Source organism: Microcaecilia unicolor, chromosome 9, assembly GCF_901765095.1.
Source record: "Microcaecilia unicolor chromosome 9, aMicUni1.1, whole genome shotgun sequence".
Taxonomy (NCBI): Eukaryota; Metazoa; Chordata; class Amphibia; order Gymnophiona; family Siphonopidae; genus Microcaecilia; species Microcaecilia unicolor.
The window spans coordinates 139537714-139564681 of NC_044039.1; the positions used below are offsets into that span (position 1 = coordinate 139537714).

The 26968-nt window shown below is 43.8% G+C and overlaps 1 protein-coding gene across 1 annotated transcript in view; it reads right to left on the minus strand.

Moving 5' to 3' along the window:
* The window catches only part of UBR1 (ubiquitin protein ligase E3 component n-recognin 1), a 718041-nt gene that overhangs the window by 173971 nt on the left and 517102 nt on the right, over window positions 1-26968 (minus strand). The window contains exons 36-37 of the mRNA XM_030215524.1: window positions 23550-23698; window positions 2840-2895 (exon numbers count right to left, since the gene is read on the minus strand). Coding sequence (XP_030071384.1) covers window positions 2840-2895; window positions 23550-23698 — 205 coding nt within the window. The remainder of the gene's footprint in view (window positions 1-2839; window positions 2896-23549; window positions 23699-26968) is intronic.

Sequence of the window (26968 nt, forward strand, 5' to 3'; positions counted from 1 at the left end):
AGACATTTGAGGAAAGCAACCTGGACAAATGTTTTTGAAGCACTACTGTGCTTAAACCTATATCTGCCACAAAATTTGCCACTGGTTGCAAAAAGAAGAATAAAGAAAATTGTGAAGTGCAGCTCTCTATCAAAGCAGTCTGAAAAGGGCTACTGAGTGGGAACTCTATGATTTATTAGATTTTAATATATCACTTTTCAAATCAAAATAGAAAACAAAATATGCATAGAAACCTTTTTAGAGGTTTCTGAGGTCTGAATCAAAGGATCAGTTCAGCTCTATCAAGTGCTGATAAAAACCCACACATATGGTTGTTGGATCCTACAGTCCACAAAGAACACTGAATAGAGGTGTGTAACTTCACTTTTTCTTCACATATAATTGTGCTGAAAAATTATGCATATGGGGTAATTTTATAAAACATGCATATAAAGCATTTTTTATACATGGAAAATAGGTGAACACATTTAAGAAGCAGGCACACCAAAAGATAGCACCTTCTTTTAAGTGATCTATGAGTAGGTGTCTACAGGGGCATATAGCTTAAACAGAGATGAGCGTTGAGTTGTGATATACATACATACATACATACATACATGCAGAGTCAGTGTTGTATAATAATTAAGTAAAAGTAACATGTTACTATACTTATGTAAAAGTTTTGTTACTTTTACTTGTAACTATTAGAACATTTACTTGCAATGAAGTAACCAATTTTCAGCACTTTTACTTTGATACAGGTAAAAAATGGCTTCCTTTTTTCTCAAGTACTCCCTTTCCTTTCTATCATTCCTGTGGGTCTGGCATCTTTCCCCGTCTCTTCACCCGCCCTTGATCTGGTTTCTTTCTATCTATCTATCTCCCCTCTGCAAGTCAAGCTCCCTCTGTGGATCCAGTGTTGCCCCGGTCTGTTCTCTCTCTCTCTCCCCTTGGACCCAGCATCTCTCCCTCTCCCCCTGATATGGTCTCTCCCTCTCCCTCCTCCGATATCCTTCTCCCTTCCCCCCATACAGTTGTCAAAATTTGCCTTCTGTTGCTAGCAGTGCCTGTGAGGAGTGGCCTAGTGGTTAGGGTGGTGGACTTTGGTCCTGGGGAACTGAGGAACTGAGTTCGATTCCCACTTCAGGCACAGGCAGCTCCTTGTGATTCTGGGCAAGTCACCTAACCCTCCATTGCCCCATGTAAGCCGCATTGAGCCTGCCATGAGTGGGAAAGCGCGGGGTACAAATGTAGCAAAAATAAAAAATAAATAAAAAACTAAGACAGGCTGCCTTTTGAGCTTTCCCTCTGCTTCCTCTGATGCAACTTCAATTCTGAACGGGCAGGACACAGCTGAGGGAAGGCCCCATGACCAGCTGGAGAAAGCTTAACTGCTGCCACTACAATCAATGGAAAACAACATTTGAGAATCTTTGGGGGAGGGGTGGTGGACCTGCAGAGAAGGGAGATATAAAGAGAGACTGGACCCAGTGGTGGTGGGGGTGAGATGCTATCCCTGGGGTTGGGGGGTGAGAGGGAGGTAGAGAAGAGAGGGAAAACAGAAATGCTAGGCATGGAGAAGGCAGCACAGAGAGGTGATGCTGGATGGGCAAGGGATAGGGGATAAGGGGGTGACGCTGAAAAAGAGGGGGACAGGGAGAAAGGGAAATGGTACTTGATATACCGCCATTCTGTGGTATTTTGCAACTACATTCAAAGCGGTTTACATATATACAGGGCACAGAGGATTCATGTTAGACACGGGAGGAGGGAAAGGGTAAGATAGGGATACTAAGAGTAGATGCTGAAATATGGGGATGACAGGTCCAAGGGCACAGAGGGTAGATGCTGGACAGGATGGATAAGGAGGCAGAGGGGGGAATGAATGGTGGCCATGGAGAGAGAAGAAATATGTAATGGACAGGAATCCCTAGAAAGAGTGTTAGGGAAAAAAAAAAAACCAACAAACCACAGGAAAAAGACATTGTGATCAAAGCCTATTATTGCCATGTCTAGAATAAGACTGTGCACTTTCCCTGGTACGTTTGGAGAGGTGAAATGTGGGAGGAAGGGCATGAATTAAAAGAAGAAGGGCAGGGAAAATGACTGACTCAGGGTAGGTGGGAGAAACCAAGAGACACCTGCATGTTTTATTAAAGTCAGCCATCCTTTACTCAAATACAGAGGATGGCATAAGAATCAGATTTAAACTCCAACTGGATCAAAAACCTTGAATTCTAGTACATGGCTTAGTTAATGAAGACAAAAGAATTACATTTGTGATACAAAAACATCTTGATGCCAAAGTTCAGCAGCACGAAGACTGCATAAAGTTAAATCGATTACATATTTTCAGTGACCCTATCTGTCCAAGTAGAATTGCTGAAAAAGCACATATGTGGGGATGCCTATTTGTCTTTAGGAAATAGGCTACAAATACTGTAAGTGCCTGCATCACCTTCTGGCCTAGGTGACCTGTTATAAAACTATCCTCATAACTTCAAACAGTTAGTTATTTGTGTTGTGCAATCCAACCTGGATGAATAAGTTATCTGGCAAGCGTCTGAACAGCACTGTAACCAGATAACTTATTCCCACCCGCCTCAAGAACACTGCAGATCATGACCCAATTTAAAAAGGATAATTTGGGCTGTTTAGCAGCTTAAATAGCCAACTCACTGTTAACTGCGTAAGTGTTTTTTTAAAATTTCTACAACTAAGTTGAACAAAAATATTCACTCACTTCAAATTTAAATCTATAGATGGATGGCAACACAAGTTAACATATAAAAGATAACTAAGAAAGATGATAGGAAATCGCATGCTTGGGGTTGTAGAGTTGTTCTCCTGTGGATTATACCTGTCTGTTTTGCAGGGATCCAAATAAAGGTTTTTCGTCATCTGCTAGCAGGTTTTCTGAAAAATAAAAGCAAACATAGCAAAACACAGCCGCTCTGACAATTTTACTTCATCTTGCTGCCTTCTCATCCCGCACATATATTCAGCAGCCTTGACGCTCCCAAACCCTCTCAAATCAGATCTGAATGGAAACAAGAGTAAATATTGACAACAGAATTTGGATTTATATTTTCCAAATCAGAGTTCAAGGCAATTACATTCATGCATGCGAGATTTCCCTATTCAAGAGGACTTACATTTAGGTTGCACCTGAGGCAATGAGGGAGGAAGTGATTTATTCAAGGTCACAGAGAGCGTCAGTAAGAGAAGGGAATTTCAATCCTGGTTTCTCTGGTTCGCACTACTATATTTGGCTATTTGATTTTCTTCAACAGTTGAAAATATATGTTTTATTGGTAGTGTAAGGTCTGGAAGTGTAAACTATATGCTGTATAAAGCAAAGTTACTCACCTGTAGCAGGTGCTCTCTGAGGACAGCAGAATGCATAGCCTTACATCTGGGTAACATCCGACAGAACATATGTAGGAACACAACATCTTATTCACAAAAATCTTTTGAGGGCACTGTACCGCACATGCAGGTGCCTTCCTGTCTGCTGCTGTCACACAAGACCTGGCCAGTCATACATATAGCTTACTGAATACAGCTCCAAAGAAGGTGGGAAGATATGTAAGGCTATTTATCTTGCTACCCTCTGATAACATCTGTTCTAGGTAAATAAGTTCACTTTCTCTGAGGACAAGCAGGGTATCTCAGACTCCCTAAGCTACAGAGTACCTTCAAAAACAAAACAAACAAAAAAAAAAGCCCTTAATACACAGAAGACCCTGCAACCCACAAGGATTTAAAAACAAAACAAAAACCTAATGGGAACTAGCAAAAAAGAACTTGTAATAGTTTTTATTTTGGAAGGTAGTCTGGAACAGAAAAGAATGGGCCTAGAAGGGTACAGTTGGATTCCAGACCCCAAATAGATTCTGAAGGACCATATGACCAAATCAACTGTTGTGTTGGGAGTCCTGTTCCAAACAATAAGGATATGTGAATGTGTGGATTAAACAACATGTTGCAGCCCTGCAGATTTCTTCAATATATTCAATATAGGATAATCTCAAGTAGGCTAATGCAACCATGGCTCTGATGTTATGAGCCATGATATGACCCTTAAGGGATAGGCCAACCTGGGCATAAGAGAAAGAAACAGTCTACTAGCTAATTGGAAAGAATATGCTTGCAAGTGGCAGACCCCATTCTTTTTGGGTCAAGAGAAACAAAAAGCGGGGTGGACTATGTATGGGCTTTAGTCTGCTCTAGATAGAAGGCCTCTTTCAGTGTAAAGTGTGCAGTGCACTTTCACCTTTATTTATTTATGGATATGAGATCTTCGAAAATGTTGAAAGGACAATTGACTGGTTAAGATGGAATTCCTACAAGAAGCTGAAAAAAAAACAATGGAAAAAAAATAAAAAGTTCACAGTCTCTATTGGTTTATGTTTCAATATTTTTATTGATAACAAATGCAAAATTTACAATCAGGTCCTTATGAGAAGCTTACATATCATTTCCATTGTCATCAAACATTATACAGTTATGAGTCCCTTTCCCTTCTTCCCACCCCATCATCCCACTGCCCCCCTTCCCCTTACAGATGCTATTAATATCTATATTCTAGAGAAATAGAGATTAGGAAACAAACAACTGTCTCTTTGCTGATGGTTGTAGCGTATTCCAAAATTTGCTCCAGGTCTGCAGCAATCGCTTCCCTTCTGCCGAATCTAAGTCGCGGACTGCACATCGCTCTAGTCTGGATAAATCTATCATAAATACTCTCCATTGGGTGATGTTAGGGTCTTTTTGTTCCATCCAGCCATGTAATATCACTTTCTTTCCGATCTGTACTGCGCGTTGTAAAAATCTTCTATACCCCGGCAATGCTGGCTTGACATATCTATACACGTCAAACAGCATCAGTGGTTGCAACTCTGTCTTTCTATTCCAGTATGACCAGACCTTCCCAAGCACCTGCTTCCAAAATCTTTGCACTCTTGAACAAGTCCAGAACATATGTCCCAAAGTAGCCTGAGGGGAAGCACAGCGCGGGCAGTGTCCAGTTGCGCCAAAACCCGCCTTATGGGCTCTGTGTGGTGACACATGCAAACGGAGTGCAAACTTATATTGTAATTCCCAATATCTTGTGAATGGGGAGTTTTGTAATATAGAAAGTAAGTAGTTTTGTATTACACTATCTGGCACTTCAACTCCAAGATCTGCAGACCAGTCTTGTGCCCGTTTTTTATAATCTATGTCCTCTGTAGTATCTAATAAGTGTTTATGATGATATTTTAACGGGACTTCATTCTGAGACCCCAGTGTCAGTGCCGTGCTCAACGTGTCTTGCACATCTTCACTTACAGTGGGGGAAATAAGTATTTGATCCCTTGCTGATTTTGTAAGTTTGCCCACTGACAAAGACATGAGCAGCCCATAATTGAAGGGTAGGTTATTGGTAACAGTGAGAGATAGCACATCACAAATTAAATCCGGAAAATCACATTGTGGAAAGTATATGAATTTATTTGCATTCTGCAGAGGGAAATAAGTATTTGATCCCCCACCAACCAGTAAGAGATCTGGCCCCTACAGACCAGGTAGATGCTCCAAATCAACTCGTTACCTGCATGACAGACAGCTGTCGGCAATGGTCACCTGTATGAAAGACACCTGTCCACAGACTCAGTGAATCAGTCAGACTCTAACCTCTACAAAATGGCCAAGAGCAAGGAGCTGTCTAAGGATGTCAGGGACAAGATCATACACCTGCACAAGGCTGGAATGGGCTACAAAACCATCAGTAAGACGCTGGGCGAGAAGGAGACAACTGTTGGTGCCATAGTAAGAAAATGGAAGAAGTACAAAATGACTGTCAATCGACAAAGATCTGGGGCTCCACGCAAAATCTCACCTCGTGGGGTATCCTTGATCATGAGGAAGGTTAGAAATCAGCCTACAACTACAAGGGGGGAACTTGTCAATGATCTCAAGGCAGCTGGGACCACTGTCACCACGAAAACCATTGGTAACACATTACGACATAACGGATTGCAATCCTGCAGTGCCCGCAAGGTCCCCCTGCTCCGGAAGGCACATGTGACGGCCCGTCTGAAGTTTGCCAGTGAACACCTGGATGATGCCGAGAGTGATTGGGAGAAGGTGCTGTGGTCAGATGAGACAAAAATTGAGCTCTTTGGCATGAACTCAACTCGCCGTGTTTGGAGGAAGAGAAATGCTGCCTATGACCCAAAGAACACCGTCCCCACTGTCAAGCATGGAGGTGGAAATGTTATGTTTTGGGGGTGTTTCTCTGCTAAGGGCACAGGACTACTTCACTGCATCAATGGGAGAATGGATGGGGCCATGTACCGTACAATTCTGAGTGACAACCTCCTTCCCTCCGCCAGGGCCTTAAAAATGGGTCGTGGCTGGGTCTTCCAGCACGACAATGACCCAAAACATACAGCCAAGGCAACAAAGGAGTGGCTCAGGAAGAAGCACATTAGGGTCATGGAGTGGCCTAGCCAGTCACCAGACCTTAATCCCATTGAAAACTTATGGAGGGAGCTGAAGCTGCGAGTTGCCAAGCGACAGCCCAGAACTCTTAATGATTTAGAGATGATCTGCAAAGAGGAGTGGACCAAAATTCCTCCTGACATGTGTGCAAACCTCATCATCAACTACAGAAGACGTCTGACCGCTGTGCTTGCCAGCAAGGGTTTTGCCACCAAGTATTAGGTCTTGTTTGCCAGAGGGATCAAATACTTATTTCCCTCTGCAGAATGCAAATAAATTCATATACTTTCCAAAATGTGATTTTCCGGATTTAATTTGTGATGTGCTATCTCTCACTGTTACCAATAACCTACCCTTCAATTATGGGCTGCTCATGTCTTTGTCAGTGGGCAAACTTACAAAATCAGCAAGGGATCAAATACTTATTTCCCCCACTGTAGGTTAATCCAACCTATTGATACAGCATAATGTTTCACTTGCATATAAGCGAACATATCTGCAGCTGGTAAATGAATACTCTCCCTGTATATCTGCAAATGTCCGCAATTGTCCCTCTTCATTAATTAATTGATATAAGAAGTGAATACCTTTTTGCCTCCATCGAGCAAACACTCTTGAGGTGGTGCCCACTGGAAAGTCAGGGTTATGGTACAAGGATAGAAAAGGCGTTGAGCTCGCTGAGAACCCATGCCGCCTACATAGCCACCTCCATGTTGCTCTGGCAGATGTCACAAAGGGGTTGGTTGTGATCTTAATGTCCGGGCTATGCTGATATTTATGCGAGTGCAGCAGCCAACTAAGATGTATCTTGGGGAAGGCGGCTGACTCTATCGAGGTTGCTGAAAACTCCTGGCACCCTACCAACCAATCTCTTATATGCCTCATGGAGCTTGAAATCGTTAGATACCTTATACTTAGTAGGCCCATTCCACCATGCGATCTAGGTTTCTGCAGGACACTAATTGGGAGTCTAGGTTTCCGACCCTGCCAAAGAAACTTCTGGATCGCTCTAGATAATGCCCTCTCTTCTCTTTGCCTCAGATACAACGGAAGCATCTGAAAGGTGTATAACCACCGGGGGGCCACCATCATATTAAATAGAGCGATCCTTGCGGTCAAGGAAAGCGGAAACCTTCCCCACAACAATAATGTACGCCTGGTCTCAGTCAAAAGTGGCAACACATTTTCACTGTACAGCCGTGAAAGGTCTTTGGGCACCACTACCCCTAGATATTTCAACTGCCCCGGTGCCCATTTCAAAGGGAACTGTCCCTGCCAGCCAGCCTGGATTTCCTCATTTATCGGCATGGCCAAGGACTTTGTATGATTTAGCTTAAATCCCGACAGATCTCCATAATCCTTTACCACTCTGAGCAGGTTTTCCAGCGACTGCTGGGGGTCATCTAAGAGGAGCATTAGGTCATCTGCGTATGCTAATAATTTCACCCTATGTCCTGAGATTTGTGCCCCTTTGCTATCTTTAGAATTTCTAATTACACATAGCAAAGGTTCTAGGGTGAGCACAAATAATAAGGGCGAGAGTGGGCAGCCCTGACGGGTCCCCCGCTCTATTGCAAATTCCCTAGTCCTGACCCCATTAACCAGGATTGCCGCTTTTGGTTGTGTGTATAGAGCTTTTAGTGCTTCAAGATACCATCCTTGGATTCCCACCCACCGCAGTGTCTCAAACATGAACGACCATCTGACTTCATCAAAAGCCCGTTCTGCATCTAAACTGACTACCAATCTGTTGATATCTGAGTCTTTCGCGTGCATCAGTGCTGCTATAAGCTTCCGCACATTAAGCACCGATTTCCGCCCTCTGACAAACCCTACCTGGTCGGTATGTATAATTTGGGGCAAACTAGGGGCCAATCTGTCTGCCAATATCCTGGACATGATTTTAATATCCACATTTATTAAGGATATTGGTCTGAATGAGCTGGGTTGCAATAGGTCTCGTCCTGGTTTAGGAATCAAACTTATCAGCGCCGAATTCGCATGGCGAGGAAAGGCCCCCTGCTGGACCGCTGCATGATAAACCTCCAACAATGGGCCTACCAATTGTGCTTTAAGCATTTTGTAAAATTCGCCAGTAAAGCCATCTGGCCCCGGCGCTGAATGGAGGCGGAGCTTCGGAATACTCTGCATGATCTCTTTTGCCGTTATTGGCTTGTTCAAGGCCTCCACCACGGCTGGTGACAATTTAAGCATGCCAGTGGTGTTCAGATATTCCAACAATCTAGCCTTTCCTTCTGTCTGCTCCCCCGCATCTTTATATAAAGACGCAAAGTGCTCCCTCAAAACTTCAGCCACCTCCTCCATTGTAGTTGTCACCCCTCCCGCTTTTGTATGTAATACTGGTATAAAATGCTGCTTTCTTGCGGTTTTCACCACCTTAGCCAAATAGGTTCCAGATTTATCCCCATATTTCTGAAGTCTAAACTTTCGATAAATCAGGGAACGGGTCATTCTCTCGTGTATAAGGCTATTCAATGCCGCCCGAGTCACCATTAAGGTATCATACCGGGCTGACGTAGGAGCTGCAGTGTATGCCTTCTTTACCTCTCTTAATTTCTGCTCCAGTGCAATGACTTTTCGATTGATACATCGATTACGCTTACAGACATAGGCAATTACATCCCCCCTTAGCACGGCTTTTGCCGCGGACCAAAACAGGCTTGGGTCTTCCAGGTGCTGCTCGTTATTCTTCAGATATTCCCCCCATCTTTCATGGATGTATTTATTGAATTCCGGGGAGGAGTATAGGTAAGCAGGAAATCTCCAGCCCGAGGATTGCTGAAAAAAGGACTGCGCCTCCAAATCTACCCAAATCAGGGCATGATCGGAGATTTCCTCTGGGCCTATACTAGCGTCCAGCACCTGTGGGAATAAAGTCTGAGACAAAATTATATAATCTAGCCTGGACTGTGTACGATGCACCCTGGAGGTGTGAGTGTAATCTCTTTCCTCTTGATGTAGCAATCTCCATGGGTCTACTAGTCCTGCTAGTGTGCAAAAAGATTCCAATATAGTCTCGCCCTCCATTCTTCCCTGCGCTCGCCCCCCTGATCTATCTACCTGCACATCATATACCTGGTTAATATCTCCTGCTATTAACAACGGTAAGTGCGCGTATTGTTGGCATCTATTTAGTAAGTGCGTAAAGAAATTCCTACTTTTCACAAGGGGCGCATAAACCGCTACCAAGAGTACTTCTTTCCCTTGCAAGTTAATTTGAACTCCCAGGTATCTCCCCTCCCCATCTTTAAACCTCAATTTGGCAGAACACGCAAGGGATTTATCAAAATTGCCACCCCTCCTTTCCTTCCGGCTGCCGGGGAACAGAACATCTCCCCCACCCAATGCCGTTTTAATTTATCATGTTCTTCTTGTGATAATCTCGTTTCTTGTAGACAGGCTATATGCGCGTCATGGCGTTTCAGGGCCGCTAAAATTTTCGTACACTTCACTGGAGATGTAATGCCACAAACATTCCATGAGACCAGGCGCACCGCTTTACTCCCTAATCTAGCCAGGGCCTTCTATGAACTGTCCTTCAATTATGTGATACCTTAACCGCCCCAGGGCGCCCAGCCTCACCCTTGGGGACTGCTGCTTCGCTACACCACCTATACTGTTGTTGAGCTTCTCCATAAATACATCCCCATGTTCCAGTCTGTTGCGTTCTCCCCTCTCTTCTCGTCTCTTGTATTTAAACTCATATCCCTCCCTCTCCCCCCCCCTGACAAAGTTCCCTTCCCCCCCACCCCTCCCACCACCTCCCAAACAGTAACAATAGGAGACACTTCAATGCACAAGGCCCCCACACCCTTTCTTATTACAACAGAATGCTATACAACCCATAACTTCAAATGTTAACATCTCATCATATATCTCAAGCAGTCAAACCTTACAATAATGTTTCAGTCACCTGTAGGGCTACTCTTTATTTCTCCTAGATCTTTCTCCAGACGTGAGACAAATTCTTTTGCTGCATGCACTGTGTCGAAAACTTTCCAGCTATTATCCTGTCTGATCTTTAAAAGAGCTGGGTAGAGGAGCATAAACTTGATTTTAAGATCAGCCAGCCTCTTGCATACAGGCGTGAATTGTCTCCGTCTGTCCTGCAGCTGAGCAGAATAATCCTGGAATATTCGTATGAGGTGCCCATCGTACTTTACCTCATCTCTCTTAAGCCGATATCCCCGTAGTATTTCTGCCTTATGTAGGTAGTTGTGGACCTTCAAAATCACTACACGAGGCGCTTGCCCGCCATCTTTGCTTCGCCCCACGCGGTGCGCTCTTTCCAGACATAGCGGCCCCGCTGAATCTGATTAGGCGAATTCGGAGGCCAACCAGCACTCTAACGTTGTTGCCAGCATTCGATCTCCGATGGTTTCAGGTAGGCCAACGATCCGCAAATTGGACCGTCGAGACCTGTTCTCCAGGTCGTCCAGTTTTGCAGACAAAGAATCTACCGTTCCGGCAAGCTTTTTTACCTCTGTTTGGAGCGGAGTGGTGGTGTCTTCGAGGTCTGATACCCTCCGTTCTAGCTCTCCAGTCCGCTCTGTAATAGCGGTGAGTCGCACCTCAAAGGACTCAAATTGGCTAGATAATTTATCTAGTTTGGGTTCCAATGTCGTTGCTATCACCTCTGTAAGTTGCGCCAATTGCTCCGCCGAAAAAGTCGGTCCAGCGCGTGATGGCGATTTCTCTCCCGCCACCTCTAGCGCTTTCGCCTTATCTTTGTCCTTCTTCGCCCCTCTACTCGCCATTCCTTTAACTGGCGCTTCCAAAAATTTGTCCATGAATAATCAGTTGACCTGCTCTGCCTGAGAGGTATTATTATTTAGCGTTGTTGGGTTTCTTAGTGTTTAAGCGCGTCTGGGCCTCGGAGAGAGCAAAAAACACGTCTCACATCGCACCACGTGATCTCCCTCTCTATTGGTTTATAAAAACAAACACTTGACATGGCCATGTTTAAAAAATCCTTCATCAGGAGGGTAAATGACACAAGGATAAGAACATAAATAAATCTTACCATACAATTATGATGCACCTGGAAGTAACACCCCTAACTGCTGGTTCTTCCTATACTGTGGAACTTACTGCTCGATCTCTACGGTTCTGCCCTCAGAGAGGCTCCCGGAAGTGACGTCTGTTGGTCCTATTAAACTGAAGTCTATTGTGGTGTTTGTGCCGCGTGCACATGCTGAAGGAGTGCACTTAAGGAGCAGATCCTGATGCTGTCTCGACCCACAGTGTGCACCTCTTCTACCTTACTGAAATGTGGTTGCACCATGGAGAAGAGGCACACCTTCAAAGCCTCCTTCCCAATTATACTGTTTTCTCTGTTTGTATGCAATCCCATAAGGGTGGATGAGTGGAACTTATTGTTACCTCCTCTCTACCTAAAACTGAGCGACATCCAGCCTTATTTCCTTTTCAAATGCTCTTACTTGTGTGCCTAGTTCTGGCTGAGCCAATACAGCTACTGATAATTTATTTTCTACCTGCTTACAATACTGCTCTCTGGGACACCCTGGCCCAATCCCTTACAAATGACAGTTTGTTATCCTACTCTACTATTACTGGATGATTTTAACTTTCACTTTGATAACCCACGTCCCCAGGATAAGCATGTTTTATCTCTAGTCTCTGATCTTGGCCTACTTCAACATGTCTGTTTTCTAAAGCATAGTGCTGAACATATGCTAGATTTGGTCTTGTCCCCATGTTCCAATAGTGTATTGTCCACCATTAACCTCTTGGCCTTACCAATACTGTGGTTGGAACACTTCTTTTTTTTTACTTTTTTTTTACTTTTGCACTACAGCTTTTCTTCCCCTCTACCCAGCTGCTTTCCCACACCTACTTATTCTAGAAGTTATCAGCATCTTGATTCCTCCATTACTGCCCTATTATTCACTCTCTTTTTCCCATCTTGCACCTCCCCACACTTACAACAAGCTTCTGTTTGGAATGATACCCTTTGCTGCAGCTTTGATAAACTAGCTCCAAAACATTTCTCAAAGAGTGCAAGGTTCAACAGCCCTGGTTTCGTGGAGGACTGCACCCACTTAGGCATCAAACCAGACTCTCAAAGTCTGGAGACGACTTAGAAGTGCAACTTCTCTTCCCCATTGTAAGTCCGATTATGCATTATATCTTTGTCAACACAAACAAAAGAAAAGAAACCATTACATTTCACCGATATCTAACTCCTCTAATAAACCCAAAAAGCTATTTTCTATTTTATCAGATCTGACTTTGCCTAAGCACCCACCAATTCTGGCCACTCTGTCAGCTATGGATTTCATAGACTTTTGGTATGTTTGTATTGACCATTGATTGAAAATAAAGTTTAAAAAAAACACACACACTTAATGTACGCCATGCCCTGACAAGCCTTAATTCTCCTAACTCACACCAGTCATGTTCAAGTGTACAGCGCTGCGTACGTCCAGCAGCGCTATAGAAATTATAAGTAGTCTTTTACACAAAACTCTCCCCTCTCCTCCATCTTCCCCTCAGTCATATCCATGTACCTAGTCATCCTTCAACATTCTTTCCCTTTTCCAACTCTAAGCCGATCTAGGTAGCATGTACCATGGACCCAATTCCTTCACAAAGATAGGTCTCTCCTTTCATGGACACCTGCCTCTACTCCTGTCTATGACAAACAGCAGCCTTTCACTGGGCCTTTGTCTATCCCAGTGGAAACAAGTGGTAGTACATCCTCTTTTGAAGAAGCACACACTTGACTCTAGCGTAGTATCTATTGCACTGAGATGATTATAATCAGCCTTCATAGTAACTTACACATAGCACTGAATAATGGACAAGTTGATCATTCCCTCCTGCTTCGTCATCTATCAGACACTGGTGTTAAGTTCAGGCCTTTAACTGGTTCTATTCTTTAAGTAACAGATCTTTCAGAGTTACCTTACTCACATCTTCTGCCCCTCAAAAATTTACCTGTGGGGTATCCCAGGGCTCAGTCCTCTTTCCACTACTTTTTAATATTTTCCTAAGTCCTTTGACAGTTTTAATCCAAGATTTAGGAATCTCAGCCTATTACTATGCTGATGATGCTCTTCTTGTCCACTACACATGCCCTCTCACCTAACCTGGCCATCCTTCAATTGCCGAGTGCTGGGTCCCCAGCCATCTCAATCCCCTAGAGCTTTTTCCTTTCTTGTCTGGTACTCCACTTACTCTCTTATTTGAGTTTAAGTACTTAGGGATTATATTGGACAATAGGATAACTTTAGAAGCACAAGTGGCTGCTCCTACTAGAAAATGTTTCTACGAGACAATTTTTGGCTGTGCGTAACTTTTTCAGAATCCTCCCAAATCACTCTGCTAATTGTATTAACTTCTCAGCTGGACACCCCTTGGTTCTCCCTCACCACTTACAATCAGACCAAAACACTGCATTCAGAATTTTCTTGGCTTCCAATTTAAAATCCTTACCCTGACTCATGAGGTCCTGCATACTAATATCCTGCCTTATCTCTCCTCATCCCCTAAGACCTGTCCCATTGTCCTTCATTCATTCAAAGATTGTCTGTGTGTTCCTTCAGTGTCTAGCTTTGCTTGGAATCTACCTGCTTGTCAGCCCCTTTTCTTTGGGATGCTCTCCTGAACAATCTCTGGCCGGAACTTTCCTAAATTCAAGGTAGGGCTCAAGACCCACCTCTTTTCAGCAACCTTCAATTTCTAACTGCTATGTCTTACCTCCTTTGAATTTCCATAGGGACTGGAGACAACTAGTGGTCTAGTGGTTAGGGGTGGTGGACTTTGGTCCTGGGGAACTGAGGAACTGAGTTTGATTCCCACTTCAGGCACAGGCAGCTCCTTGTGACTCTGGGCAAGTCACTTAACCCTCCATTGCCCCATGTAAGCCGCATTGAGCCTGCCACCACTTAACCCTCCATTGCCCCATGTAAGCCGCATTGAGCCTGCCACGAGTAGGAAAGCGCGGGGTACAAATGTAACACAAATAAAAAATAAATAAAAATAGCAGCATCTGGTACTTAACTCCCTGCCTCATTATGCCCTCCCTCTCCTTTCTTTTTAAATTTCTTTAACATTCTTTCCTATCAGCATTGTAGTTCCTTTGTTTTATTTTTGATCAATTATTGTTAACAGCTTTGCTATTTCCCAATGAAAGGCAGTATATCAACACTAGTAAACCATAATGGGAGGCTTCAATAACAACTAAAGGCTGTACAAAGATAGGTTTACCTTCTGCTGAGTGACGATAGGCACCAACTGCACTGAGGTGAACCTTAATAGAATTGGTCGAGACCTGACTCAGGTGAACCTTAATAGAATTGGTCTTGAGACCTGACTCAGGTAAATGTTGAAGGTATTCAAGTAGTTTTTGTGTAGAACAGGGGGGAAAAAAAAGATCTAGGGTACCATCCTCATATTAAACAGCAAATCTCTTCCACTTATGACCTCTGAATTAAATCGCTTCTGAAAGCCATCAGAACTTAGGAGACATTGACAAGTTCAGAGAATCCACTACCCTCTCAAAATCCAAGCTATGAGGGCTAGGGACTGGAGATCAGGGTATAGCAGGTATCCTTGATCCTTCGTTATGCAAGTCAAAAAAACATTTCCAGTATCCAGGGATCTCTAGAGGAAAGTTCTACAAGAGGGAACCAGGTCGACCTGTGCCAGTAAGGGGCAGTCAGAATCGTGGTTCCTCAGTCCTGCGTGAGTTTCAGAACATACATACATAAGACCTTCTCCCCAATAAAGGAGGAGGGCATCTAGTCTGCAATGTGATCCTAGTCTGAAGCAAAACTGAGGGATTTTGTTGTTGCGATGAGTGGCAAAAAGATCTATCAAGGGGGTGTTTCACTCTTGAAAGATCTTCTGGGCTATGCCCTTGTTGAGAGACCACTCATGAGATTACAAGATTGACTCAGTCTTTTGCTAGACAATTATCTTTCCCTGTCAGGTATGTGGCTCTGAGTAACATCCCTTGACAGCCTCCTGACACAAGAGGAATGAGCCCATCCCTCCCTGCTTGTTGACATAGTACATTGCAACTTTGTTGACTGTCTGAATCAGAATTACTTGACTGGAGAACCAATTTCTGAAAGTTCCATATTACCCTTATCTGCAGGAAGTTTAGCTGATAAAAGTTTTCCTGAGCAGACCCCGGACCCTGAGTATGGAGTCAATCTACATATCATCTTCAACCCAGGTTGGAAACATCCATCTTTATGATCTTTTAGGTTTGAGGAATTTGAAAGGGGACACCTCTTGCCAGATTGGATTGGACCATCCCCCAAGACAGCAAGTCCAAGTGGAGTGGAGACTGAGATTATGTCCTGAAGCTTGCCCATGGCCTGTGTTTACAATGTCTATTAAGCTTGCCTAAAATTGAGGAGTGCCAATGGAAGTTGCATGACTTGTGGAGGCCATGTGATCTAGCATACTCAATATTTGATAAGCTGATAGTTGACTCCAGTGCACTTCTGGAACTACTTATATGAGAGTTGAGATCCGCTGTTTTGGAAGACATGCATATGCTTGAGTCAGGTCTAGCAGGGCTCATTATAAACTCCAATCTTTGTGATAGACTTTATGATTTGGGATAGTTGATGTTGATGCCAATGCAGCTTTTGTTACCCGCTGTATTCCCTAATAAGAGGTCAATGCAGCTTACAAATTCAGAACATCCTCATCATAAAAAGTTATATCCTCTGGAATATTCACGTAAACTATAAGTATCCCTTTTCCAGCATACAACAGATAATACAAGTTAAATGTCTAATATTAAAAAAATACTGCAAAAATTAGAATTTAAGGACTCCTAAACAAAAAAGTTAACTTTTTACGAAACAACAGTTCACTTCAACTCTAATACTGCATGGCAAGAAATTCCAAAATGATACCACAGTTAGGGAAAATAGTTAGCCAGCCCAGTAAAATAAAACTCTTTAAAAGAAGGGGGTTGAAGCAACAACAAATTCCGCAGACGAAAAATATGGTAAAGAAATAGATACAAAAAAAAAAATTTCAACATTGCAGGCGTAGTTCCATATAAAATTTGAAAAATCAGACAAGCTGATTTGAATAGAATATGCTCACTAACAGGGAGCCAATGCAATGTGAGTGGAAACACTACTAACTTCATCTAAAAATTAGTCTAGCTGAAGTATTTTGAATTAGCTGCAATTTCTTCAAAAGTTTGGAAGACAATCCCAGGTAAAGAACATTACAATAGTCAAGATATGCTTCAAGGGTCATCGGAGGGAGGAAGTGACATCATCGGAGAACATGGCCGCTTAAGTGCCGTGCTGCTGACTGCCCACCGCAATAATTAGCGCCCTCGAACGCGAAAGCCCAACGTGCAACCGGAGAAAAACAGCGGCAGAACTAGCGGAGGGGAGAGATCCCGTCAGGGCCATGCAGAAGCGGGCGGACGCCGTCGATCTTTCACAGTTCGCATTCGCGAGCGACGGGTCAAAAAAAAATATGGCGCCTCAAACGCTAGAGGAGATAGCGGACCAAATGGCAGCGGAGATCCCGTTTTCGGGGGATCTGTTTGCAACGCAAGGCCGCGGAGACTCGGAGTGCGCCGGACTACCAGAACTCTGTGGCTGGATTCAAGAGATTCGCGCCGATTTGAAAGAGATGCGCTCAGAGCTGGCTACTCTTGGAAACGATCTAAGAGGAGAGATAAAGGAGCTGGGCCACAGAGTTGAGGAAGTGGAGAACAGCCTGGATGACCATGTGGAGACCCTGGGCTCTTTGGAGAGACAAATAGCCGATGAACGGCTAGGGCAACAAACAATCAATGATAAACTGGAGGACCTGGAAAACAGGAGTAGACGCCATAACCTTCAATTTCGTGGAATACCTGAGACCCCGACTTACCAAAATAGTGAAGAGGTGGTACAAAAGATTGTAAGTGCTATACTAGCGGACTCAGCTGACCCGATCCCACCAGAAAATGTAAACCTGGAACGGGCCCACCGGGCACTGGGAGCCAATAGACGAAATCTCGCTAAGGACATAATTGCATGTTTCCAGGACTTCAAATTAAAAGAGCGAATACTAGCTGCGGCTCGAAAAACAACAGATTTTCAATGGGACTCGTACCCTATAGAAATTTATCAGGACTTGGCCGCGATCACATTAAAGCGTAGAGCAGACCTCAAGCCACTTACTACCAAACTGAGAGACTTGGGGATTCGCTACCGCTGGAGATACCCGTTTGCGATAGCATTCTACAAAGATGGACAACAGTATCAAATAAAATCAATAGCAGAGGCCCATGAGATTCTTCAGGGAGATCAGCAGGCAGATCCGCCATCCACGCCAGCTGCCTCACGGCCAGTCCAAGGTCAGCGAACCCACCCGAAATGGCAGAGAGTAGGCCAGAGGCGTCTGCAACGCCAGAAGTCAGCGGGACGCCTCACCTGAGAGATTTCCGGATTGCGGGAGGCTGGATGAAGTTTGGCCGGCTGAAGGCTAACGGTACACTCGGGGAGGCGAGTGGAATTGGCTGACTGTTTAACTGTGGACATTTGGTTGAAAAGTTAATTTGGGTTGAAGATATTATGCCCGGGTTGCTCAGAGGGCTATTAGATAAGAGTTAATGTTTGGCTGAGATTGAAGGTGGAAGAGGGCAAGAGGGTCACTTCCCCCCTTGTAAGTTCCGACCTAATTGTGGGATCGGATGTCAAGGTTATGGGGTAGGGTTGAGGGGAGGGGGGAGGAGGGTGGGGAAGCTGAAATTGTTTGGGGTAATATGCTATTGGAGGGAGGAGGGTGGGGAAGAGAGGGAAAAGGGACTATCATCTTGGTACACGATAAGGTTCTCAGTGAATTAGATATCACATTACTATACTGCCATGTTTAAATATGTTACCATAAATGTACGGGGTTTAAATTCCCCGCAAAAGCGTAAGCAGATGTTCAGAGAAATGCTGCGCCAAAAGGCAGATGTGGTGTTTCTACAAGAGACCCATCTCAAAAGGCAGCATGAACACCTAGTAAAGCATAAACATTACCCCAACATAATCTGTGCATCCAGTATAGAAGATAAAAAAAAAAAAGGGGGTTTTGATTGCGCTCTCGAGTTCTCACCCGTGGATAATACATAAAACAGTTAAAGATAAAGTGGGCAGATATCTACTGCTGATAGTCTCTAGATGTAATGTGTATTACACTCTATTGTGCGTCTATGCACCCAATGAGGGCCAAAAGGTGTTCCTGGCAGAACTGGAGCGGGTCCTACGGGATCATGTCAAAGGCAATTTGATTGTGGGAGGAGATTTTAATTTGACAACTAACCCACAATTGGATAATTCGGGTGGTGCAGAAAGCTATGCCAAAGGGGAGCGTATGGCCTTTAGGGCATGGATGGCAAGATGGGGACTCATGGACCTATGGCGAGACACTCATGGGTTAGAAAAAGACTATACTCATTATGCACCCACACATAACACATACTCGAGAATTGATTATTGGTTGGGTGATGTGACCATGAGATCCAAAATAGATAAGGTGGAGATAGAATCATGTACCTGGTCAGACCACTCTATGGTAGTATTAACAATGCTATCAGATACTCAGAAGAAAAGGCGAAAGCCCTGGAGATTAAATGAGGCGTTGTTATTAGACCCACAAAATATACCTATAATAGAAAACTATATTATGGAATATATAAAGTATAATGACACGGGAGAGGTGCACCCAGCCCACGTCTGGGAGGGCATGAAAGCGGTCCTGAGAGGTCAATTAATAGCTTTACAGTCCCATACCACCAAAAAAAAGATAGAGCAAGAGGCTGACCTGCGAAAAAAGATAGACCTCAGTGAGAGAGCACATAAAAGGGATCAGACGGATACAAAAATGTTGCAGGAATTACAACAATATAGGGCCCAGCTTAATGAATTGCAATTATTAGATATAGCGCGTCAGATGCAACAAGCCCAGCAAGAACATTTCGAATTTGGGAATAGAGCTAGTAGACTGTTGGCCAACAAATTAAAAAAGCAAGCTCAGAGGAATTATATATCGGGTATATATGACGACACGGGTAAACTGTTAACTCAAGCAGAAGAGATACAAACAATATTCTGGGACTATTATGACCAAATATATAAATCAGAACAGGAAACTGCCCAGGGAGATATAGAGAAATATCTACAGGAGGTCAGGCTCCCAAGACTATCTGAGGAAGCGCTTGAAACCCTGTCAAATCCCATGACATTAGAAGAAATTGAGACAGTGATCAGGAAAATGCCTACGAATAAAGCCCCAGGGCCGGATGGCTTTCCCACGCGTTTCTATAAAATGTTTGCCAAATGGCTGGGCCCCTTGTTGCTGAAGGTAATAACATCTTTTGATGAGGCAGGGGAGTTACCATATTCCTGGAGACTGGCCGAAGTAGTCTTAATACAGAAACCGGGAAAAGACCCCCTGAGCTGTGGCTCGTATAGGCCCATATCACTATTAAATATTGATTATAAAATCTTCACTAAAATCCTTGCAAATAGGTTGCAGAAAATGTTACCACATATTATACATGATGATCAGGCGGGATTTATTGAGGGCAGACAGACGTTTGATAATATCAGATGCCTCTTGCATATCATCCAGCAGGCGTCTGATGAGGCAGACTCAGTAATTTTGTTCTCGGTTGACGCGGAAAAGGCCTTTGACCGAGTGGAATGGTCCTTTTTATTTGCAGTCTTAGAACAGATAGGAATGGGAGGGAGGTTTCTAAAGTGGTTACAATTATTATACACAAGCCCTATGGCAATGCTAAAAATAAATGGTTCTCACACGAAATTGCTGAACCTGAAAAGAGGGACGAGACAGGGTTGTGCAGTTTCTCCTCTGCTTTTTGCACTCTCAATTGAACCCTTAGCTAAGAAGATCAGGGAGCACGGGAATATACGGGGAGTAATTAGAGGGAAGCGAAAGCATAAGATTATGCTCTTCGCTGATGATGTGCTGATGACATTGGCTCACCCTGCACAATCGCTTGGGCAGGTGATGGAGGAGTTGCAACAATATGGGAAGATGTCGGGATTTAAAATAAATGTAAATAAATCAGAGATACTTAATCTTACCATGCCCCAGGATGAGGCCCAGAGGTTGAAAGCATTATATCCAATTCAATGGGCAACCAAAACAATCAGATATCTAGGCATAATGGTCACATCTAGGATTGAGAACATAGTCCAGGAAAATTTCCCAAAGAAACTGAGGGAGTTGATCGAGGAGCTGGACAGATGGGAATGCCTAACAATAACTTGGCTGGGTAGAATTCAGGCTGTAAAGATGATGCTCTTACCTAAATTGCTGTACTTGTTTCTGGCACTCCCGTTGCCGATTCCCCGAGCTTTCTTTCAACAATTAAATAAGAAAATGTTTGCATATATTTGGAGAAAGAGACCACCAAGGGTACGAAGGAGTATGATGTTTCAAACTCCAGCAAAGGGTGGAATGGGAGTCCCTAATTTTTATCTGTATTACCAGGCAGCACAACTTAGGATTCTAGCGGGGTGGGATTCAAGGAACAGCAAGAAGTGGCTACATTGGGAAAGAGCGTGGCTGGGGACCCGATACCTGAGGGACATACTATGGGGCCCGGGAAGGGAGATCTTAGCAGCAGCAGGGAAAGTCCCGATGGGTCTCAAACACTTACTAAATACATGGCTCCAAGTCAGGAGAAAGTTGTTTCCAGATAGAAAGTACTTTCTACAGATGGCTATACGAGGTGCACCGGGCTTCCCCCTTGGAGAAGAAGAGAGAACGTACTCAATATGGGCCAAGAAAGGGCTTGATAGACTAGGACAGCTATGGAGTAATGGAGAAATAAAATCCTTTGAAGATTTGCAGGAAGAGTTTGATTTAGAGGAAAGAGACCTGGTATTTTATGTCTGCTTAAGGAGTTACATTTTGAAACGAGCCAGGGATGAACTAGAACTGACTGAGACAGGGTTGGAGCAAGCGATGAGAGGGGGGGATGGGAAAGGTAGCATAACACGCCTGTATAGAGCATTACTCCTCCTCTCGTCACCCCAAGGCTTTTATACGAGGCGATGGGAGGAAGATCTCCAGGCACAGTATTCGGAGGAATGGTGGGCGGCTGGGTATAGACATCTGTTGAAACTGACCGTGGCCCAGTCATTGGCAGAAAACGGATATAAAATTTTGTATAGATGGTATTATACGCCGATGCGATTACATAAAATTTATCCACAGATTACAACAGACTGTTGGAGAGAATGTGGGGGACGAGGGACATTTTGGCACATCTGGTGGGATTGTCCCCGGGTTCAGGGGTTTTGGACCGAGATTCTAGACATGATATTTGACATGTTAAAGATAAAATACCCAGCTCAAGCCCAATATTGCTTACTGAATGCACGTCCAGGGAAGAGCCCTATACATTGCCATAAGTTGGTTATCCATCTCCTGGGAGCAGCTAAAATAGCGCTAGCTCAAGCCTGGAGACAGAAGGAAGTCCCCAGAATGCAGATAATAAAAGGTAGACTGCACCATCTCTATCAAATGTCAAAGTTGACAGCTATCCGTAAAGGGCAAATACAACAATTCCAAAAAATATGGCATGTGTATGAACAATGGAAAGGAATTTAATGAGGCTATGTTATGTACCGATGAGGGGTGGGGGGGAGGGGGGATAAGGGAAGTTTAGGGGATCAAAAATATCTGATGTAATTGGAGGCTGGGAATATTTATGTCATGTTTATGTAATGACTATCACATTCTATTGAAGAGCGTTTATTTTGTGTATTAAGGAAAAAGAAAATTGATGTTACTATACCAACTGGTGTATACTGTTGGCTAAGGTGTATTGGAGCTACAGAATTTGGTTGTCATTTGTGTTATGCAATTATTCATTAATAAAAAAATTGTAAAAAAAAAAAAGATGTGCTTCAAGGGGGGGGGGGGGGGGGGGGGGTCAATGTCAAAGTCTACCTGGCATCCAGCATTTTTATCCCTTGACGCTAATGAGGATGAGGCCTTGGAAGGTGATCAGATGACCACCATCCCTGATAAGGGTCCTATCAACACTCAGTGTTGAGTGTGATCAATGATACTGATGCCACCTATGTATCAGATGCAGCTTTCACATCCAACTCTGCCTCATAGAGAAACGTAGACATCCAATCAGTCTTTATCTCATGCTTGACTGGGTGATAGAGACCACTTATAGGTGCTCAATTCTTCAAACCTATAGTTCAAAAATTTCTAATGCACTGCGATCCCTAATTTCACTAACTGGAAAGGCCAATCACAAAATGAACAAAAATGACCTCTGTACATCACTCCAACTGTGTTTTCCTTGTTATCTGCCCTGCTGCCTCCTTCTGCTACCTATTTGTGGGCCCCTTTTACTAAGCCGCTTAAGTGTCCACGCGCGCCCAACGCATGCCAAAATGACCTTACCGCCCGACTACCGCGTGGTTCTTGCGGTAATTTCAATTTTGGTGCGCGTCCGCTACATGCGTCTGAAAAATCTTTTTTATTTTCTGGCACGCATAGCGGACGCGCGCCAAGTGGCATCTGACACATATAGGTCATTACAGCACAAATTCTTTACAACTAGGTCTATGGCTGGCGGTAAGATTAGAGACCCAAAATGGACGCACGGCAATTTTGATTTTGCCGCATGTCCATTTGGGGGGGGGGGGGGGGGGAGAAGGTTTTAACAGGCGCGCTGAAAAATAATTCTACGCACGCCTAAAACCCACACCTACACTACCGCAGGCCACTTTTTACCGCGGCTTAGTAAAAGAACCCCTGTATAATTACGTGACATTTCTCCACTCTGTGTTGCTAACAGACAAAACATAACACTGTATGCTATGTGTCAATCACTGCATATTTAAACAGGGCACTGAAAATGGACAAACATCCCTTGAATGAATGAACTTGCCTTTTAAAGAATAGGATGTCAAGTTTATAATTTCTCTATCAGAGCTGTATTCAACAAACAAAACACACAAATTTGAGAACACTCTAAAGCAAAGAAGCATTTCATTTGAAAACATCTCATTTATATTACCTACCTATAGATTGAATGGTGAAAGCACAGGTGCTCCAGGACATCAGAGGAACACGAGGATCTGCTTCATTGGGAGGAACTTTCAGTCCAACACGATAAGCTGTGGTGGCAAAAAGAATCAGCATTTCCTCGATACTCTTAGAATATTTGGTGCTGTGAAGTAAAAATATGAAAGGAGCATTAGTATGAAGTGGTACTGTGTTTCTACTTTATAGATAGCGGTGTTTGGAAGGCACTCTACATGAGAAGAACAGTGTAAAAAAAACTTCAGAGAAGCAGCTGCGAAGGTTAAAAATTTATATCAGGCATGGATGCTGTTCAAAAATACCATCCTGGAAGCCCAGGCCAGTTATATTCCACGTATTAAAAAAGGAGGAAGGAAGGCCAAGCGACAGCCAGCATGGTTAAAAAGTGAGGTGATGGAAGATATTAGACGTAAAGAAAATCCTTCAGAAAATGGAAGAAGGATTCAACTGAAAATAATAAGGAACAGCAAGTCAAATGCAAAGTGCTGGTAAGGAAGGCAAAGAGGGACTTTGAAAAAAAAAAAAAAGACTGCGTTGGAGGCAAAAACACATAGTAAAAACTTTTTTAGGCATATTAAAATCAAGATGGCGGCAAAGAATCAGTTGGACCGCTAGATGACTGAGGGATAAAAGGGGCACTCAAGGAAGACAAAGCCATAGCGGAGAGATTAAATGAATTCTTTGCTTCAGTCTTCACTGAGGAAGATTTGGGAGAGATACCGGTGCCAGAAATCATATTCAAAGCTGATGAGTCACAGAACCTGAATGAAATCCCTATCAACCTGGAAGATGTAATGGCGCAATTTGACAAACTGAAGAGTAGCAAATCTCCTGGACCGGATGGTATTCATCCCAGAGTACTGACAATTGAAAAATGAACTTGTAGAACTATTGTTAGTAATATGTAATTTATTTTTAAAACAAAGCATGGTACTGGAAGATTGGAGGGTGGCCAATGTAACGTCGATTTTTTAAAAAGGTTCCAGAGGTGATCTGGAAAATTATAGACCTTGAGCCTGAAGTCAGTGCCAGGCAAAACGGTTGAGACTATTATAAGAAGAAAATTACAGAGCATATTCAAAAGCATGGATTAATGAGACAAAGCCAACATGGATTTAGTAAAGGGAAATCTTGCCTCACCAATCTACTACATTTCTTTGAAGCGGTAAACAATCATGTGGATAAAGGTGAGATGGTTGATATTGTGTATCTGGATTTTCAGAAGGCATTTGACAAAGTAACTCATGAAAGATTCCAGAGGAAATTGGAGAGTAATGGGAAAGGAGGTAGTGTCCTATTGTGGATGAAAAACAGGTTAAAAGACAGAAAACAGAGAGTAGGGTTAAATGGTCATTATTCTCAATGGAAAAGGATAGATAGTGGGGTTCCCCAGGCGTCTGTGATGGGACTGCTGTTTTTTTAAATGTATTTATAAATGATCTAGAGATAGGAGTAACTAGTGATAACACAAAAGTTATTCAAAGTTGTTAAATCGCAAAAGGATCGTGAAAAATTAGAAGATGACCTTACGAGACTGGGTATCCAAATAGTAACATAGTAGATGACGGCAGAAAAAGACCTGCACGGTCCACCCAGTCTGCCCAACAAGATAAACTCACATGTGTCATTTTTTGTGTATACCTTACCTTGATTTGTACCTGTCTTTTTCAGGGCACAGACCGTATAAGTCTGCCCAGCACTATCCCCACCTCCCAACCACCCGCCCCGCCACTGGCTCTGGCACAGACTGTATAAGTCTGCCCAGCACTATCCCCACTTCCCAACCACCAGCCCTGCCTCCCACCGCCGGCTAAGCTTCTGGGGATCCCTTCCTTCTGAGGAGGATTCCTTTATGTTTATCCCATGCATGTTTGAATTCCGTTACTGTTTTCCTCTCCACCACCTCCCGCGGGAGGGCATTCCAAGCATCCACCACTCTCTCCGTGAAAAAATACTTCTTGACATTTTTCTTGAGTCTGCCCCCCTTCAATCTCATTTCATGTCCTCTAGTTCTACCACCTTCCCCTCGCCGGAAAAGGTTCGTTTGCAGATTAATACCTTTCAAATATTTGAACGTCTGTATCATATCACCCCTGTTTCTCCTTTCCTCCAGGGTATACATGTTCAGGTCTCATACAAGTTTCTCCTTTCCTCCAGGGTATACAAGTCTCTCCTCATACGTCTTGTAACGCAAATCCCATACCATTCTCGTAGCTTTTCTTTGCACCCCTTCCATTTTTTTCACATCCTTCACAAGATATGGCCTCCAAAACTGAACACAATACTCCAGGTGGGGCCTCACCAATGTCTTATACAGGGGTATTAAAACCTCTTTTCTTCTGTTGGTCACACCTCTCTCTAGACAGCCTAGCAATCTTCTAGCTATGGCCACCGCCTTGTCACACTGTTTCATCGCCTTCAGGTCCTCAGATACTATCACCCCAAGATCTCTCTCCCCGTCTGTACCTATCAGACTCTCACCGTGGATTTTTACTCCCTAAGTGCATCACTTTGCATTTCTTCGCATTGAATTTTAATTGCCAAATGACAGACGAAGTTTAATGTGAGCAAGTGCAAAGTGATGCATGTGGTAACGAGGAACCCGAACTATAGTTACGTGATGTAAGGTTCCAGATTAGGAGTCACCAACCAGGAAAGGGATCTAGGTGTCATTGGTGATGATACATTGAAATCCACTGCTCACTGTGCGGCAGTGGCTAAGAAAGTAGATAGAATGTTAGGTATTATTAGGAAAGGAATGGAAAACAAAAATGAGGACGTTATAAAGCGAATGCTACATACCTGTAGAAGGTATTCTCCGAGGACAGCGGGCTGATTGTTCTCACTGATGGGTGACGTCCACGGCAGCCCCTCCAATCGGAACACTTTCCTAGCAAAGGCCTTTGCTAGTCCTTGCGCGCCGATGCGCACCGCGCATGCGCGGCCATCTTCCCGCCCGAACCGGCTCGTGTTCGTCAGTCCCATATGTAGCAAAACAAAGGCAAGGGAAGACACAACTCCAAAGGGGAGGCGGGCGGGTCTGTGAGAACAATCAGCCTGCTGTCCTCGGAAAATACCTTCTACAGGTATGTAGCATTCGCTTTCTCCGAGGACAAGCAGGCTGCTTGTTCTCAATGATGGGGTATCCCTAGCCCCCAGGCTCACTCAAAACAACACACCATGGTCAATTGGGCCTCGCAACGGCGAGGACATAACTGAGATTGACCTAACAATTTATCCAACTAACTGAGAGTGCAGCCTGGAACAGAATAAACATGGGCCTCGGGGGGTTGAGTTGGATTCTAAACCCCGAACAGATTCTGAAGCACTGACTGCCCGAACCGACTGTCGCGTCGGGTATCCTGCTGCAGGCAGTAATGAGATGTGAATGTGTGGA